Raw genomic sequence first — 17151 nt, 5'->3', positions numbered from 1 at the left:
TGCATAACAAGGGTCTGACCTTCCTTAAACAGACTGCAATGCCCTACATCCCTCAAAGGGCTCTTAGAGCCTCGACAGCCTCCCTAATTAACGCTCTACAGATTAAGAAAGCAAGCTGGGGAGGTCGATCTTTAGCATTTAGAGCCTTAAATTTCTGTAATTCCCTTCCCTTGGAGCTCCGCCAGGATAGTCAAGAAATTTCCTTTCCTGTTCACAGCATAGGTTCTGCTTCCGCTCTAGAGCTGGGAGGCCTTCGTGTAGCCATGCACTTTACAAACTCCTAAACTATACATACAGTGTGGAATTTGTGTGGCGCTGGATGGTTTTTGGCGAGGGGTGACATCATTCCTGGAGAAGGTCCTCTCTTGGAAAATTTCACTAGACCCAAAATTGGTTCTTCCCCATAGCATAGGTGGCATTGGAGGTAACAGATACAAACTTGTGCATTTGTTCCTGGGTCTTACCCTGGCGAAAAGGGATATAGCCAAGACATAAAAAGCTGATGTGCCTCCATCTCTTGGGGCATGGAAAAAGGGAGCAGATCACTGTATGGGGCTAGACATTGTAGTGTATCAGGTGAGAGGGTGCCCCCAAAACACCCTAAATCTGGCAGAGGTGGGCGGATTACAGGGGAATTGTTTTAGAACCTTTCCGCTCTGCTGATTCCCTCCTCAAAGAGTAAGTTAGAAGATACGGAGCCACAAAGAAGGGAAATGATGTACGTGACTAATGTTTGCCATGTTGCAAGACATGCATAATGTCATGTGCTTTATGGGTGAGGTTGGTGGGTATCACTGTGCATGTTGTTGTTTTTTCCTTTTGAGTATACTCATTAAACATCCTGTATGTACTTAGCGGCCCATGTGATCAAACATTTTTTTTTTTTTAAACCCAAAAAAATCGGTTTAAAATAAATAATTAGCAGTATTGTCACATTTACAAAAATCCGGATAACTACAAAAAAAGGATAGCACAGTTTATCAGACCACAGGACGGTTTGGGCTCACATGTTCTTGGAATAAGGAGCCACCTATCACAGACAATACCCTGCCAAATTAGAGGCGCATGCTTAACTTTTGCATTACTAAAATTGCCTGCCTGTATATGGGATGAGCACTCTTCGACTGGAAGAATGATGCAGTAACTCACCTGGATAGAGAGCAAAAGTGCAGGAATTACTCCTTGTGCTAGAAGCTTCCGTCTCACACCTTCACTCATTATTGCCAGGTTACCCAATGTGTACAGGCACAGCTCCTAAAAACATCAGAGTATATACAAGGATTGATACGGGTCATAAACATTCCAACAGTCAAACAAACATTTTTCATGCACATAACAGGCTTCATTATCTAAAAGTACAGCCCAAACAGACAGTACAATACATTTTCGATTTTCATGGTTAGCGTAATGGCTCCCATTGATACAAACAGGCAACACAAAACTGCATACACAGTACTTTGAAAATGTGTGGATTTTTTTTTTTTTTTTTTTACATGGGGCCAGTGTTCACAGGCTACTTCATATTTAACACAAAAATTCCGATGTCAATGAATGCGATCTAGCTGTAAAATAACATCTCTCATGAAACCTGCACTATGGCAATGATATGTAGTATCCCACCATCTCAAAGGGTGCCAGCTATTTTGTTTAGCATTCTACAGTGGTGAGTAAAATATATTTAACAATGTTTTTTCCTGTGCAATGTCTGTAAGTGATGACAAAAACATGCTATTAACTGAAAGAATGGTTCACTTTGTTAATGCCACCTTAATAATGACAGTGTTCCACATCTCCAAAGCAAATGAAGTTTATTAATCATAAGTGCTGAAGCACTGAATTTGAAGTGTTCGCCTAGTAGGAAGAGATGTACGAAGTCTCACTTATTATGTTCTGAGTGGGTCTTTATTGTCATCTCTGCCACCATTTTTAGTTCTACCTGGCTTTAAGGTGGACTAGGGTCTTTGTGCTTCTGAGATCACAATAGTACAAACTCAATCACAGCCAAGTAAAAGCATTGACACCAGTCCTAAAGCATCAAGAGAACCCAACAAACCTTTGTTTAGGGACTACAGAAGGGCAACGGGTCGTAATTTGATAATGCGTAAGAAACGGATGCCCATTTCTCAAACCGGTCTGGCTTGTTAACAAATTATCAGGCTATGAATCAAAAGTTTTTGTTTTCTTAATAAAGTGAATTTGGAGGGATTTACAAAAGAAACAAATTACACTTACCATGTGCTGTAAAATGAAAACACTGGGCATGACATATCACAACTCCACATCTTCCAGACACTCACTTATCAAGAATTTTCATCCCCAGAAAGCACAGGTAAAAATCATACATATGTACATTTCCTTTGCGAAATGCCAATTTTAGCTACATGATGTTAACAAATAAGGGCTTCCTGTCTTTGACTGATAATGGCATATTTAAAGTAGCCTTGCCTTAAGATAATGGTCCGATGAGGAGTTTTAAGTACCCTTGATGGCAAAAAAGTGGTATATTCTCATAGAAATGTGTTGTCCCACAGATTAAACTTGTTTTTTGATTCTAAAATGTAATCCTTCAGCAATGGGTTTCAGGGTCTCCCTGTAATGTGTAGGTCTGCCCATGAAGAATGCTAGTTTTGTTCTGCTTATTAAGTGGGGATTGCCCCATGTGGTTTATCTGCAGGTACTTTGATATTGTAATAATTTAAGAAACACTGCTGAGTAAGATTTCAGTTCTTGTTATTCTACACACCTCACTCGATGTTAAATCTATAAACTCCTTGCCTTCAGAAAGACTAAAAGTGAAGACAGTTGTTTAAGCCTGCAAGTCCTCAAGACCTTTTTCTACTCAGTACGGATAATCACCAGTTGTAGGAAGTTGGCTCTGTATGTGCTATTTCAAAGTAAGGAATAGCATGCACAGAGTCCAAGGGTTCCCCTTAGAGGTAAAATAGTGGTAAAAATAGATAATACTAATGCTCTATTTTGTGGTAGTGTGGTCGAGCAGTAGGCTTATCCAAGGAGTAGTGTTAAGCATTTGTTGTACATACACATAGACAATAAATGAGGTACACACACTCAGAGACAAATCCAGCCAATAGGTTTTTATATAGAAAAATATCTTTTCTTAGTTTATTTTAAGAACCACAGGTTCAATTCTACATGTAATATCTCATTCGAAAGGTATTGCAGGTAAGTACTTTAGGAACCTCAAATCATCAAAATTGCATGTATACTTTTCAAGTTATTCACAAATAGCTGTTTTAAAAGTGGACACAGTGCAATTTTCACAGTTCCTAGGGGAGGTAAGTATTTGTTAGGTTAACCAGGTAAGTAAGACACTTACAGGGCTTAGTTCTTGGTCCAAGGTAGCCCACCGTTGGGGGTTCAGAGCAACCCCAAAGTCACCACACCAGCAGCTCAGGGCCGGTCAGGTGCAGAGTTCAAAGTGGTGCCCAAAACACATAGGCTAGAATGGAGAGAAGGGGGTGCTCCGGTTCCGGTCTGCTTGCAGGTAAGTACCCGCGTCTTCGGAGGGCAGACCAGGGGGGTTTTGTAGGGCACCGGGGGGGACACAAGCCCACACAGAAATTTCACCCTCAGCAGCGCGGGGGCGGCCGGGTGCAGTGTAGAAACAAGCGTCGGGTTTGTAATGGAAGTCAATGGGAGATCTAGGGATCTCTTCAGCGCTGCAGGCAGGCAAGGGGGGGGTTCCTCGGGGAAACCTCCACTTGGTCAAGGGAGAGGGACTCCTGGGGGTCACTCCTCCAGTGAGAGTCCGGTCCTTCAGGTCCTGGGGGCTGCGGGTGCAGGGTCTCTCCCAGGTGTCGGGACTTAGGATTCAAAGAGTCGCGGTCAGGGGAAGCCTCGGGATTCCCTCTGCAGGCGGCGCTGTGGGGGCTCAGGGGGGACAGGTTTTTGTACTCACAGTATCAGAGTAGTCCTGGGGTCCCTCCTGAGGTGTTGGATCTCCACCAGCCGAGTCGGGGTCGCCGGGTGCAGTGTTGCAAGTCTCACGCTTCTTGCGGGGAGCTTGCAGGGTTCTTTCAAGGCTGCTGGAAACAAAGTTGCAGCCTTTCTTGGAGCAGGTCCGCTGTCCTCGGGAGTTTCTTGTCTTTTCGAAGCAGGGGCAGTCCTCAGAGGATGTCGAGGTCGCTGGTCCCTTTGGAAGGCGTCGCTGGAGCAGGATCTTTGGAAGGCAGGAGACAGGCCGGTGAGTTTCTGGAGCCAAGGCAGTAGTCGTCTTCTGGTCTTCCTCTGCAGGGGTTTTCAGCTAGGCAGTCCTTCTTCTTGTAGTTGCAGGAATCTAATTTTCTAGGGTTCAGGGTAGCCCTTAAATACTAAATTTAAGGGCGTGTTTAGGTCTGGGGGGTTAGTAGCCAATGGCTACTAGCCCTGAGGGTGGGTACACCCTCTTTGTGCCTCCTCCCAAGGGGAGGGGGTCACAATCCTAACCCTATTGGGGGAATCCTCCATCTGCAAGATGGAGGATTTCTAGAAGTCAGAGTCACCTCAGCTCAGGACACCTTAGGGGCTGTCCTGACTGGCCAGTGACTCCTCCTTGTTGCTTTCTTTGTTCCCTCCAGCCTTGCCGCCAAAAGTGGGGGCTGTGGCCGGAGGGGGCGGGCAACTCCACTAAGCTGGAGTGCCCTGCTGGGCTGTGACAAAGGGGTGAGCCTTTGAGGCTCACCGCCAGGTGTTACAGCTCCTGCCTGGGGGAGGTGTTAGCATCTCCACCCAGTGCAGGCTTTGTTACTGGCCTCAGAGTGACAAAGGCACTCTCCCCATGGGGCCAGCAACATGTCTCTGGTGTGGCAGGCTGCTGGAACTAGTCAGCCTACACAGACAGTCGGTTAAGTTTCAGGGGGCACCTCTAAGGTGCCCTCTGTGGTGTATTTTACAATAAAATGTACACTGGCATCAGTGTGCATTTATTGTGCTGAGAAGTTTGATACCAAACTTCCCAGTTTTCAGTGTAGCCATTATGGTGCTGTGGAGTTCGTGTTTGACAGACTCCCAGACCATATACTCTTATGGCTACCCTGCACTTACAATGTCTAAGGTTTTGTTTAGACACTGTAGGGGTACCATGCTCATGCACTGGTACCCTCACCTATGGTATAGTGTACCCTGCCTTAGGGCTGTAAGGCCTGCTAGAGGGGTGTCTTACCTATACTGCATAGGCAGTGAGAGGCTGGCATGGCACCCTGAGGGGAGTGCCATGTCGACTTACTCGTTTTGTCCTCACTAGCACACACAAGCTGGCAAGCAGTGTGTCTGTGCTGAGTGAGAGGTCTCCAGGGTGGCATAAGACATGCTGCAGCCCTTAGAGACCTTCCTTGGCATCAGGGCCCTTGGTACTAGAAGTACCAGTTACAAGGGACTTATCTGGATGCCAGGGTCTGCCAATTGTGGATACAAAAGTACAGGTTAAGGAAAGAACACTGGTGCTGGGGCCTGGTTAGCAGGCCTCAGCACACTTTCAATTGTAAACATAGCATCAGCAAAGGCAAAAAGTCAGGGGGCAACCATGCCAAGGAGGCATTTCCTTACACAACCCCCCCCCAAACGAAAGAGGATGAGACTAACCTTTCCCAAGAGAGTCTTCATTTTCTAAGTGGAAGAACCTGGAAAGGCCATCTGCATTGGCATGGGCAGTCCCAGGTCTGTGTTCCACTATAAAGTCCATTCCCTGTAGGGAGATGGACCACCTCAACAGTTTAGGATTTTCACCTTTCATTTGCATCAGCCATTTGAGAGGTCTGTGGTCAGTTTGAACTAGGAAGTGAGTCCCAAAGAGGTATGGTCTCAGCTTCTTCAGGGACCAAACCACAGCAAAGGCCTCCCTCTCAATGGCACTCCAACGCTGCTCCCTGGGGAGTAACCTCCTGCTAATGAAAGTAACAGGCTGGTCAAGGCCATCATCATTTGTTTGGGACAAAACTGCCCCTATCCCATGTTCAGAGGCATCAGTCTGCACAATGAACTGCTTAGAATAATCTGGAGCTTTTAGAACTGGTGCTGAGCACATTGCTTGTTTCAGGGTGTCAAAGGCCTGTTGGCATTCCACAGTCCAGTTCACTTTCTTGGGCATTTTCTTGGAGGTGAGTTCAGTGAGGGCTGTCACAATGGATCCATATCCCTTCACAAACCTCCTGTAATACCCAGTCAAGCCAAGGAATGCCCTGACTTGAGTCTGGGTTTTTGGAGCTACCCAGTCCAGAATAGTCTGGATCTTGGGTTGGAGTGGCTGAACTTGGCCTCCACCTACAAGGTGGCCCAAGTAAACCACAGTTCCCTGCCCTATCTGGCATTTGGATGCCTTGATAGAGAGGCTTGCAGATTGCAGAGCCTTCAAAACCTTCTTCAGGTGGACCAGGTGATCCTGCCAGGTGGAGCTAAAGACAGCAATATCATCAAGATAAGCTGTGCTAAAGGACTCCAAGCCAGCAAGGACTTGATTCACCAACCTTTGGAAGGTGGCAGGGGCATTCTTTAAACCAAAGGGCATAACAGTAAACTGATAATGCCCATCAGGTGTGGAGAATGCTGTTTTCTCTTTTGCTCCAGGTGCCATTTTTATTTGCCAGTACCCTGCTGTCAAGTCAAAGGTACTTAAGAATTTGGCAGCACCTAATTTGTCTATGAGCTCATCAGCTCTAGGAATTGGATGAGCATCTGTCTTGGTGACAGAATTGAGCCCTCTGTAGTCCACACAAAACCTCATCTCTTTCTTTCCATCTTTGGTGTGAGGTTTGGGGACTAAGACCACTGGGCTAGCCCAGGGGCTGTCAGAGCGCTCAATTACTCCCAATTCCAGCATCTTGTGGACTTCCACCTTGATGCTTTCCTTAACATGGTCAGACTGTCTAAAGATTTTGTTTTTGACAGGCATGCTGTCTCCTGTGTCCACATCATGGGTACACAGGTGTGTCTGACCAGGGGTTAAGGAGAAGAGTTCAGGAAACTGTTGTAGGACTCTCCTACAATCAGCTTGCTGTTGGCCAGAGAGGGTGTCTGAGTAGATCACTCCATCTACTGTGCCATCTTTTGGGTCTGATGACAGAAGATCAGGGAGAGGTTCACTCTCTGCCTCCTGATCCTCATCTGTTACCATCAACAGATTCACATCAGCCCTGTCATGGAAGAGTTTCAGGCGGTTCACATGGATCACCCTCTTGGGGCTCCTGCTTGTGCCCAGGTCCACCAGGTAGGTGACCTGACTCTTCCTTTCTAGCACTGGGTAAGGGCCACTCCATTTGTCCTGGAGTGCCCTGGGAGCCACAGGCTCCAAAACCCAGACTTTCTGCCCTGGTTGGAACTCAACCAGTGCAGCCTTTTGGTCATACCAAAACTTCTGGAGCTGTTGGCTGGCCTCAAGGTTTTTGGTTGCCTTTTCCATGTACTCTGCCATTCTAGAGCGAAGGCCAAGTACATAGTCCACTATGTCCTGTTTAGGCTCATGGAGAGGTCTCTCCCAGCCTTCTTTAACAAGGGCAAGTGGTCCCCTTACAGGATGACCAAACAGAAGTTCAAAGGGTGAGAACCCTACTCCCTTCTGTGGTACCTCCCTGTAAGCGAAAAGCAGACATGGCAGGAGGACATCCCATCTCCTTTTGAGTTTTTCTGGGAGCCCCATGATCATGCCCTTTAATGTCTTGTTGAATCTCTCAACCAAGCCATTAGTTTGTGGATGGTAAGGTGTAGTGAATTTGTAAGTCACTCCACACTCATTCCACATGTGTTTTAGGTATGCTGACATGAAGTTGGTACCTCTGTCAGACACCACCTCCTTAGGGAAGCCCACTCTGGTAAAGATACCAATGAGGGCCTTGGCTACTGCAGGGGCAGTAGTCGACCTAAGGGGAATAGCTTCAGGATACCTGGTAGCATGATCCACTACTACCAGGATATACATATTTCCTGAGGCTGTGGGAGGTTCTAGTGGACCAACTATGTCCACACCCACTCTTTCAAAGGGAACCCCCACCACTGGAAGTGGAATGAGGGGGGCCTTTGGATGCCCACCTGTCTTACCACTGGCTTGACAGGTGGGGCAGGAGAGGCAAAACTCCTTAACCATGTTGGACATATTGGGCCAGTAGAAGTGGTTGACTAACCTCTCCCACGTCTTGGTTTGTCCCAAATGTCCAGCAAGGGGAATGTCATGGGCCAATGTTAGGATGAACTCTCTGAACAGCTGAGGCACTACCACTCTCCTAGTGGCACCAGGTTTGGGGTCTCTGGCCTCAGTGTACAGGAGTCCATCTTCCCAATAGACCCTATGTGTTCCATTTTTCTTGCCTTTGGACTCTTCAGCAGCTTGCTGCCTAAGGCCTTCAAGAGAGGGACAGGTTTCTTGTCCCTTACACAGCTCCTCCCTTGAGGGTCCCCCTGGGCCTAAGAGCTCAACCTGATAAGGTTCAAGCTCCAAAGGCTCAGTTCCCTCAGAGGGCAGAACTTCTTCCTGAGAAGAGAGGTTCCCTTTCTTTTGCTGTGTTGCAGTTGGTTTCCCAACTGACTTTCCTGTTCTCTTGGTAGGCTGGGCCATTTTTCCAGACTCCAGCTCTACTTTTTCACCCTGTGCCTTGCATTGTGCTCTTGTTTTCACACACACCAGTTCAGGGATACCCAGCATTGCTGCATGGGTTTTTAGTTCTACCTCAGCCCATGCTGAGGACTCCAGGTCATTTCCAAGCAGACAGTCCACTGGGATATTTGAGGAGACCACCACCTGTTTCAGGCCATTGACCCCTCCCCATTCTAAAGTAACCATTGCCATGGGATGTACTTTTCTCTGATTGTCAGCGTTGGTGACTGTGTAAGTTTTTCCAGTCAGGTATTGGCCAGGGGAAACCAGTTTCTCTGTCACCATGGTGACACTGGCACCTGTATCCCTCAGGCCCTCTATTCTAGTCCCATTAATTAAGAGTTGCTGTCTGTATTTTTGCATGTTAGGCGGCCAGACAGCTAGTGTGGCTAAATCCACCCCACCCTCAGAAACTAGAGTAGCTTCAGTGTGGACCCTGATTTGCTCTGGGCACACTGTTGATCCCACTTGGAGACTAGCCATACCAGTGTTACCTGGATGGGAGTTTGGAGTGGAACCTTTCTTGGGACAGGCCTTGTCTCCAGTTTGGTGTCCATGCTGTTTACAGCTATGACACCAGGCCTTTTTGGGATCAAAGTTTTTACCCTTGTACCCATTGTTTTGTGAAGAGGCTCTGGGCCCACCCTCCTGTGCAGGTTTTTGGGGGCCTGTAGAAGACTCTTTACTATTTTTAGTTTTGGTTGTCTCATCACCCTTCCCCTGGGGAGTCTTTGTGACCCCTTTCTTTTGGTCACCCCCTGTTGAAGTCTTGGACACCCTTGTCTTGATCCAATGGTCCGCCTTCTTTCCCAATTCTTGGGGAGAAATTGGTCCTAGGTCTACCAGATGCTGATGCAGTTTATCATTGAAACAATTACTTAACAGGTGTTCTTTCACAAATAAATTGTACAGCCCATCATAATTACTTACACCACTGCCTTGAATCCAACCATCTAGTGTTTTCACTGAGTAGTCTACAAAGTCAACCCAGGTCTGGCTCGAGGATTTTTGAGCCCCCCTGAATCTAATCCTATACTCCTCAGTGGAGAATCCAAAGCCCTCAATCAGGGTACCCTTCATGAGGTCATAAGATTCTGCATCTTGTCCAGAGAGTGTGAGGAGTCTATCCCTACACTTTCCTGTGAACATTTCCCAAAGGAGAGCACCCCAGTGAGATCTGTTCACTTTTCTGGTTACACAAGCCCTCTCAAAAGCTGTGAACCATTTGGTGATGTCATCACCATCTTCATATTTAGTTACAATCCCTTTGGGGATTTTCAACATGTCAGGAGAATCTCTGACCCTATTTATGTTGCTGCCACCATTGATGGGTCCTAGGCCCATCTCTTGTCTTTCCCTCTCTATGGCTAGGATCTGTCTTTCCAAAGCCAATCTTTTGGCCATCCTGGCTAACTGGATGTCCTCTTCACTGGGGCTATCCTCAGTGATTTCAGAGGTGTTGGTCTCTCCTGTGAGGGAACCAGCATCTCTGACTATTATTTTTGGAGTCAGGGTTTGAGGGACCCTGTTCTCCCTAGATAGGATTGGTAGGGTGGAATTTTCCTCCAAGTCACTATCCTCTTCCTCTGAGTTGCCACCCTTAGAGGGGTTGGCCTTTTCAAACTCTGCCAAAAGCTCCTGGAGCTGTATTTTGGTAGGTTTGGGGCCCATTGTTATTTTCTTTATTTTACAGAGTGACCTTAGCTCCCTCATCTTAAGATGGAGGTAAGGTGTGGTGTCGAGTTCCACCACAGTCACATCTGTGCTAGACATTTTGCTTCTAAAAGTTGGAATACTTTTTAAGAATCTACAACTGGTTCTAGAATCTAATTCAAACTTTTACAAACTATTAAACTCTAAAAGAAATGCTAAACAGGATCTAACACAAGGCCCTAGCAAGTCTTTTAAGAATTTAGAAAACTTTTCAAATTGCAAAAATCAATTTCTAATGACAATTTTGGAATTTGTCGTGTGATCAGGTATTGGCTGAGTAGTCCAGCAAATGCAAAGTCTTGTACCCCACCGCTGATCCACCAATGTAGGAAGTTGGCTCTGTATGTGCTATTTCAAAGTAAGGAATAGCATGCACAGAGTCCAAGGGTTCCCCTTAGAGGTAAAATAGTGGTAAAAATAGATAATACTAATGCTCTATTTTGTGGTAGTGTGGTCGAGCAGTAGGCTTATCCAAGGAGTAGTGTTAAGCATTTGTTGTACATACACATAGACAATAAATGAGGTACACACACTCAGAGACAAATCCAGCCAATAGGTTTTTATATAGAAAAATATCTTTTCTTAGTTTATTTTAAGAACCACAGGTTCAATTCTACATGTAATATCTCATTCGAAAGGTATTGCAGGTAAGTACTTTAGGAACCTCAAATCATCAAAATTGCATGTATACTTTTCAAGTTATTCACAAATAGCTGTTTTAAAAGTGGACACACTGCAATTTTCACAGTTCCTAGGGGAGGTAAGTATTTGTTAGGTTAACCAGGTAAGTAAGACACTTACAGGGCTTAGTTCTTGGTCCAAGGTAGCCCACCGTTGGGGGTTCAGAGCAACCCCAAAGTCACCACACCAGCAGCTCAGGGCCGGTCAGGTGCAGAGTTCAAAGTGGTGCCCAAAACACATGGGCTAGAATGGAGAGAAGGGGGTGCTCCGGTTCCGGTCTGCTTGCAGGTAAGTACCCGTGTCTTCGGAGGGCAGACCAGGGGGGTTTTGTAGGGCACCGGGGGGGACACAAGCCCACATAGAAATTTCACCCTCAGCAGCGCGGGGGCGGCCGGGTGCAGTGTAGAAACAAGCGTCGGGTTTGTAATGGAAGTCAATGGGAGATCTAGGGATCTCTTCAGCGCTGCAGGCAGGCAAGGGGGGGGTTCCTCGGGGAAACCTCCACTTGGTCAAGGGAGAGGGACTCCTGGGGGTCACTCCTCCAGTGAGAGTCCGGTCCTTCAGGTCCTGGGGGCTGCGGGTGCAGGGTCTCTCCCAGGTGTCGGGACTTAGGATTCAAAGAGTCGCGGTCAGGGGAAGCCTCGGGATTCCCTCTGCAGGCGGCGCTGTGGGGGCTCAGGGGGGACAGGTTTTTGTACTCACAGTATCAGAGTAGTCCTGGGGTCCCTCCTGAGGTGTTGGATCTCCACCAGCCGAGTCGGGGTCGCCGGGTGCAGTGTTGCAAGTCTCACGCTTCTTGCGGGGAGCTTGCAGGGTTCTTTCAAGGCTGCTGGAAACAAAGTTGCAGCCTTTCTTGGAGCAGGTCCGCTGTCCTCGGGAGTTTCTTGTCTTTTCGAAGCAGGGGCAGTCCTCAGAGGATGTCGAGGTCGCTGGTCCCTTTGGAAGGCGTCGCTGGAGCAGGATCTTTGGAAGGCAGGAGACAGGCCGGTGAGTTTCTGGAGCCAAGGCAGTAGTCGTCTTCTGGTCTTCCTCTGCAGGGGTTTTCAGCTAGGCAGTCCTTCTTCTTGTAGTTGCAGGAATCTAATTTTCTAGGGTTCAGGGTAGCCCTTAAATACTAAATTTAAGGGCGTGTTTAGGTCTGGGGGGTTAGTAGCCAATGGCTACTAGCCCTGAGGGTGGGTACACCCTCTTTGTGCCTCCTCCCAAGGGGAGGGGGTCACAATCCTAACCCTATTGGGGGAATCCTCCATCTGCAAGATGGAGGATTTCTAGAAGTCAGAGTCACCTCAGCTCAGGACACCTTCGGGGCTGTCCTGACTGGCCAGTGACTCCTCCTTGTTGCTTTCTTTGTTCCCTCCAGCCTTGCCGCCAAAAGTGGGGGCCGTGGCCGGAGGGGGCGGGCAACTCCACTAAGCTGGAGTGCCCTGCTGGGCTGTGACAAAGGGGTGAGCCTTTGAGGCTCACCGCCAGGTGTTACAGCTCCTGCCTGGGGGAGGTGTTAGCATCTCCACCCAGTGCAGGCTTTGTTACTGGCCTCAGAGTGACAAAGGCACTCTCCCCATGGGGCCAGCAACATGTCTCTGGTGTGGCAGGCTGCTGGAACTAGTCAGCCTACACAGACAGTCGGTTAAGTTTCAGGGGGCACCTCTAAGGTGCCCTCTGTGGTGTATTTTACAATAAAATGTACACTGGCATCAGTGTGCATTTATTGTGCTGAGAAGTTTGATACCAAACTTCCCAGTTTTCAGTGTAGCCATTATAGTGCTGTGGAGTTCGTGTTTGACAGACTCCCAGACCATATACTCTTATGGCTACCCTGCACTTACAATGTCTAAGGTTTTGTTTAGACACTGTAGGGGTACCATGCTCATGCACTGGTACCCTCACCTATGGTATAGTGCACCCTGCCTTAGGGCTGTAAGGCCTGCTAGAGGGGTGTCTTACCTATACTGCATAGGCAGTGAGAGGCTGGCATGGCACCCTGAGGGGAGTGCCATGTCGACTTACTCGTTTTGTCCTCACTAGCACACACAAGCTGGCAAGCAGTGTGTCTGTGCTGAGTGAGAGGTCTCCAGGGTGGCATAAGACATGCTGCAGCCCTTAGAGACCTTCCTTGGCATCAGGGCCCTTGGTACTAGAAGTACCAGTTACAAGGGACTTATCTGGATGCCAGGGTCTGCCAATTGTGGATACAAAAGTACAGGTTAAGGAAAGAACACTGGTGCTGGGGCCTGGTTAGCAGGCCTCAGCACACTTTCAATTGTAAACATAGCATCAGCAAAGGCAAAAAGTCAGGGGGCAACCATGCCAAGGAGGCATTTCCTTACACCAGTTATGCATTCCTGTCTTTGAGAATAAAGTGATAATATTCCTGAAGCATGGCCTGAATCAATGGGCATACCCTGCCAAAACAAGCCAAAGATCAAAACAGGAAATAGATTAACTGAGTGTGCAAATACTGCAACAGCCTTTGCAAGGTGGAGTCAAGTAAAATACATCGGGCTAAATTATCCTTCAAAAGAAAACTGATTTTTAGACGTATTGCCTCTTAATTGGCATGAGTTAAGGCATTTCTAGAAAAGTATCAAAAAACTTAGGGCCTCTTTACGAGTGTGGCAGTCTTCAGACCACCACACTTGTGGTGGCGGTCAGGACTGCCTCTGTTGTAGCGGTCCAACCACCACATTAAAACCCTGGTGGTCAGATGGCCAGGGAACCGTCCGCACTGCCAAGATCCATGATCTCGGGGGCTTGGCGGTGGTGGAAATCGTAATCAGCGCTGCCCTGCAGATAAGACTTCCATGAAAAGACTGGCTAAGAACAGGTGCAGGGGGCTCCCTGCACTGCCCATGCACTTGGCATGGGCAGTTCAGAGCGCCACTGTCACAATGTTCACTGTCTGCGTGCAGACAGTGACACAGCGAGGGTGCTGGTGCGCCCTGCGGACTACAGCATTGCCACTGCCTCGATTATGAGCTGGAGACAATGCTGTAGCCTGTTTCCAGCTAGTCTGGCGGACGGAAACTGAGGTTTCTGTCCGCCGACCTAGTGGGAAACTCTTAATTACTCTGGCAGTGGCCACCCTGTTGGGAGTTTCGAGGACTGGTTTTCCCATTCGCCAAACTCTTAATTAGGCCCTAAATGTGTTGTTTGCCAACTTCATTCCCACATGTTTGCTACTTTGGAAATAATGTCTACTGCCCTGGACTGCACTGAGGACATGATCCTAGTTACCTCTAGGACAATGATCACTATTCGGCTGGAGAGAGGAACATAGGCTTGGGGCATGTGACAATCAAGTCCTTTGCTTGCAAGTGGTAACTTCCAACAGCTGTACATAAAAATAAATAAAGTGACTGCTGTAAACATAAAAGCAGCAAAACATCTGAGACACAATACCTTAACGGGATACGATCCCTTAACAGGGCACAATTTCCCAATCTGATGATGCGCACCATTATTTGGTGTGTCTGGTACAGACCCTAACCATGTACTTAATGACATTAAAAAAAAATGTGCCCTCTCCAGCACATGCGCTATTTCTTGGAAGTGGCCTAAGTTGGAAGGCCAGCAGCAGTGAAAGACAGAGTGGCTTTTAAAACAACTTGTCTGGTCTGCATTCCGGAGGGACGAGTACAGATACTCACAGGGGCATGCATTCTGTAACCACACACTTTGAGTAGAGAAAACTGTGCACTAACTCCTGGGGGGTTCACAATTCATACAAATAGCTAGCGTACCCTCTGCTTCTGTAATATGGTGCAAAGGAAATTGCTTTTTGTCATTTACATGGCACCACAGCCCCTTTAACATAATGTGGTTAAATAAAGGCCTTCACAGTGCATACTACAGAAGAGACAGAACAAGCATCTTCAGCCTTTACTGTAATATGGAAGTGCATGCAGGAAATTGAAATGATTATGCTGTGAACATGCATTTTAAGTATCACATAAGGTTAAATTATTGTGAAAAGCAATCAAAAATATTACTGCGAGTACTACGCTGTGCCCTGAAAGGTAGGTCAGGAGATAGGAAGTTGCTGGTATACACGCCTCAGAGACAGAGGGGTCATCAGACTGAGAAAGTTCATGTAAACATCGAGCTGCTTCCAATCGGTTATCTGCCATGTTGCCGGTGAACAGACCAACAAGGGTTCGCATGCTGCTGGGGATCCTGCAAAGAGGAAACAAAGATTATTCACCAAGTAGCACAGATTGAAGAGAAGAGTCATTTTACTGCATCAATGACAAAACTTACCACGTCCCTGAAGCAACTCTTTCTGTACAATTTACAAAAAGTAAAAAACGCATTGTAAGCATGTTGTTTTGAGACACTGGAATTAGACATTTTTCCCCTCTAAATCTATTTTTGGAGCGGGAAACAGAAGCAAGCAATGTACGTTTGCTGCAGGTAGCATGCATTCTGGATTCAGAATAAGCTGCTCAGTACAACAAATTACTTTAGAACCAGGAGTGCACAAAAAAGCAATTAACAATGTGTATTATAAACATAAACCAGAAACATAGCAAAGAACGGATGAATTAAAAAAAGAACATCAATTGCTAAAATAATAGTCTGTCATATCTGGTGTCTGAACTCTAGAACCTGTTTTATATTGTGTGTCACTGCCTAATTCACGAACTACCAATCAATTATATGTCAGGACCAGAGGCGAGGATTATGATTAACTTCTTTCGCTTTAATCAATGGCAGCCATATTCAAAACTTTACAATGAACTAAAAGTCCTAAGAGTCTTTGGGAATGTAACAAAGAACATCCAATCAAATGTAAGTATTAGTCCATAGCCAATCAGGTTCCAGCAGAGCCCCGTGTACTTCATTATCCATGTTGACTCAGCCTCTTTCTTCGCTGCTCGCAGTCACATTTCTAGTTCCTCTTTTTCAATAATTAAATGTGCACCTAAAATTATTGCCTATGTGTGCGGGACATGTGTTGCTATTGCCTTTAGACCGTGTACTCCTATCGCAGCAAATCTACTTGGTGCAGCTCTTCACCGCCGTGCGGTCTTCCACCTGCTAGGTGGCGCCTAGATTCGGCCCCAAGAGTGGACACAACTTTTGACTTCTCCTGTCAGTGAAGTCTGAGTAGCGCGCAGCTTCACCTGGAGCCTGAGACCTGGAGACAGATTCCCCAATTTGTTGGGGTTTATATTCCTTGCTAGACACCTGCATCAGGGTTGGTATTGCGTGTTAATACTACTGCCGGGTCTGCAATGTAGCAGCAGCATACATATTGAATATAGTTGGGACACGCTCCCACGCCTTTCCCTGTGATCAGCCTGCACCTACGGTGAGTGTCACGGGGCTCTGAACCTCATTGTGGACCGTCCCACGCTTAAAATCTTTGGCTGGACCCCAAGCCGTACATCGCAGCTTGTTTGCCCAAACTGTTCTGGAACCATACTTCCGCAGCACTATTCAGTATACATCAGCAGCTGTCTGTCCAAACTCTGCTGGAGTCATAACTCCACAGCACTATTAAGTATATATATATATATCAGCAAACATTGGCAGCTGGCCTTCCAGGCCTTCTGAGACATACGTTCAGTGGAAGTCCTGCCTCCTCCCACTGATGTCCTTTGCGCTTCCTTAATTACTCTAGCGCTTTTGTCATATTGCGCTGCGCCCCTTCTTTCATGGCCTATTTCACACCTTCATGGAGTTTTCTGGGGATCAGCAGTCACATAGGTACCCCTTAATGTTCCTACCCTGAGATGACTACTTTGATGAGGTGGATGACACTTCAATTTAGTGGGTGGTGGCAGAGGCCATGGGCCCCCTGGAGCAATGGCTAGCAGACCAAATTGTCTGTGCCTGTGCCCACCTTCTAAATCCCATTTTAAAGCCCAATTCACCCATGGGATCTTCCAGTGGACCCCTCCCTTTCCCTAATCCAGATCCAATCCCTTCTAAGTGTCCTTGCAAGGATGGCATTGATCATGATGCCTTTGCTCAACTTAAACAGGCTTTCTCGGCTAAAAACCTTTCATCAGTCCCTCTGGGTTCTTCTGATCCAGCTTTGGATCACCAACCCCCTCTGACCTCAGACTCCAGGATGAGGAATCCTCCTTGGGTTCAGATGAGGAGGCGGTCCCTCCAGACCAGGGTGCCTGTCCTCTCTTTACACAGCAGATCCCACAGCCCAGGACCAAGGT

The 17151-nt window shown here is 47.2% G+C and overlaps 1 protein-coding gene across 5 annotated transcripts in view; it reads right to left on the bottom strand.

Annotated features, from left to right (window-relative positions):
• TMCO6 (transmembrane and coiled-coil domains 6) overlaps positions 1-17151 on the bottom strand; it is a 184348-nt gene that overhangs the window by 143010 nt on the left and 24187 nt on the right. For all 5 annotated transcript variants that reach the window (XR_011194155.1, XM_069199391.1, XM_069199389.1 and 2 more), the window contains exons 5-6: positions 14965-15148; positions 1150-1254 (exon numbers count right to left, since the gene is read on the bottom strand). Coding sequence is in view for 4 of the 5 variants with exons in the window: in XM_069199391.1 (XP_069055492.1) it covers positions 1150-1254; positions 14965-15148 (289 nt within the window). In the remaining variant the exon portion in view is untranslated. The remainder of the gene's footprint in view (positions 1-1149; positions 1255-14964; positions 15149-17151) is intronic.

This window comes from Pleurodeles waltl, chromosome 7 (genome assembly GCF_031143425.1).
Source record: "Pleurodeles waltl isolate 20211129_DDA chromosome 7, aPleWal1.hap1.20221129, whole genome shotgun sequence".
Taxonomy (NCBI): domain Eukaryota; kingdom Metazoa; phylum Chordata; class Amphibia; order Caudata; family Salamandridae; genus Pleurodeles; species Pleurodeles waltl.
Note: the sequence above shows the minus strand (reverse complement) of the source record. Positions and strands in the feature narration are given on the sequence as shown.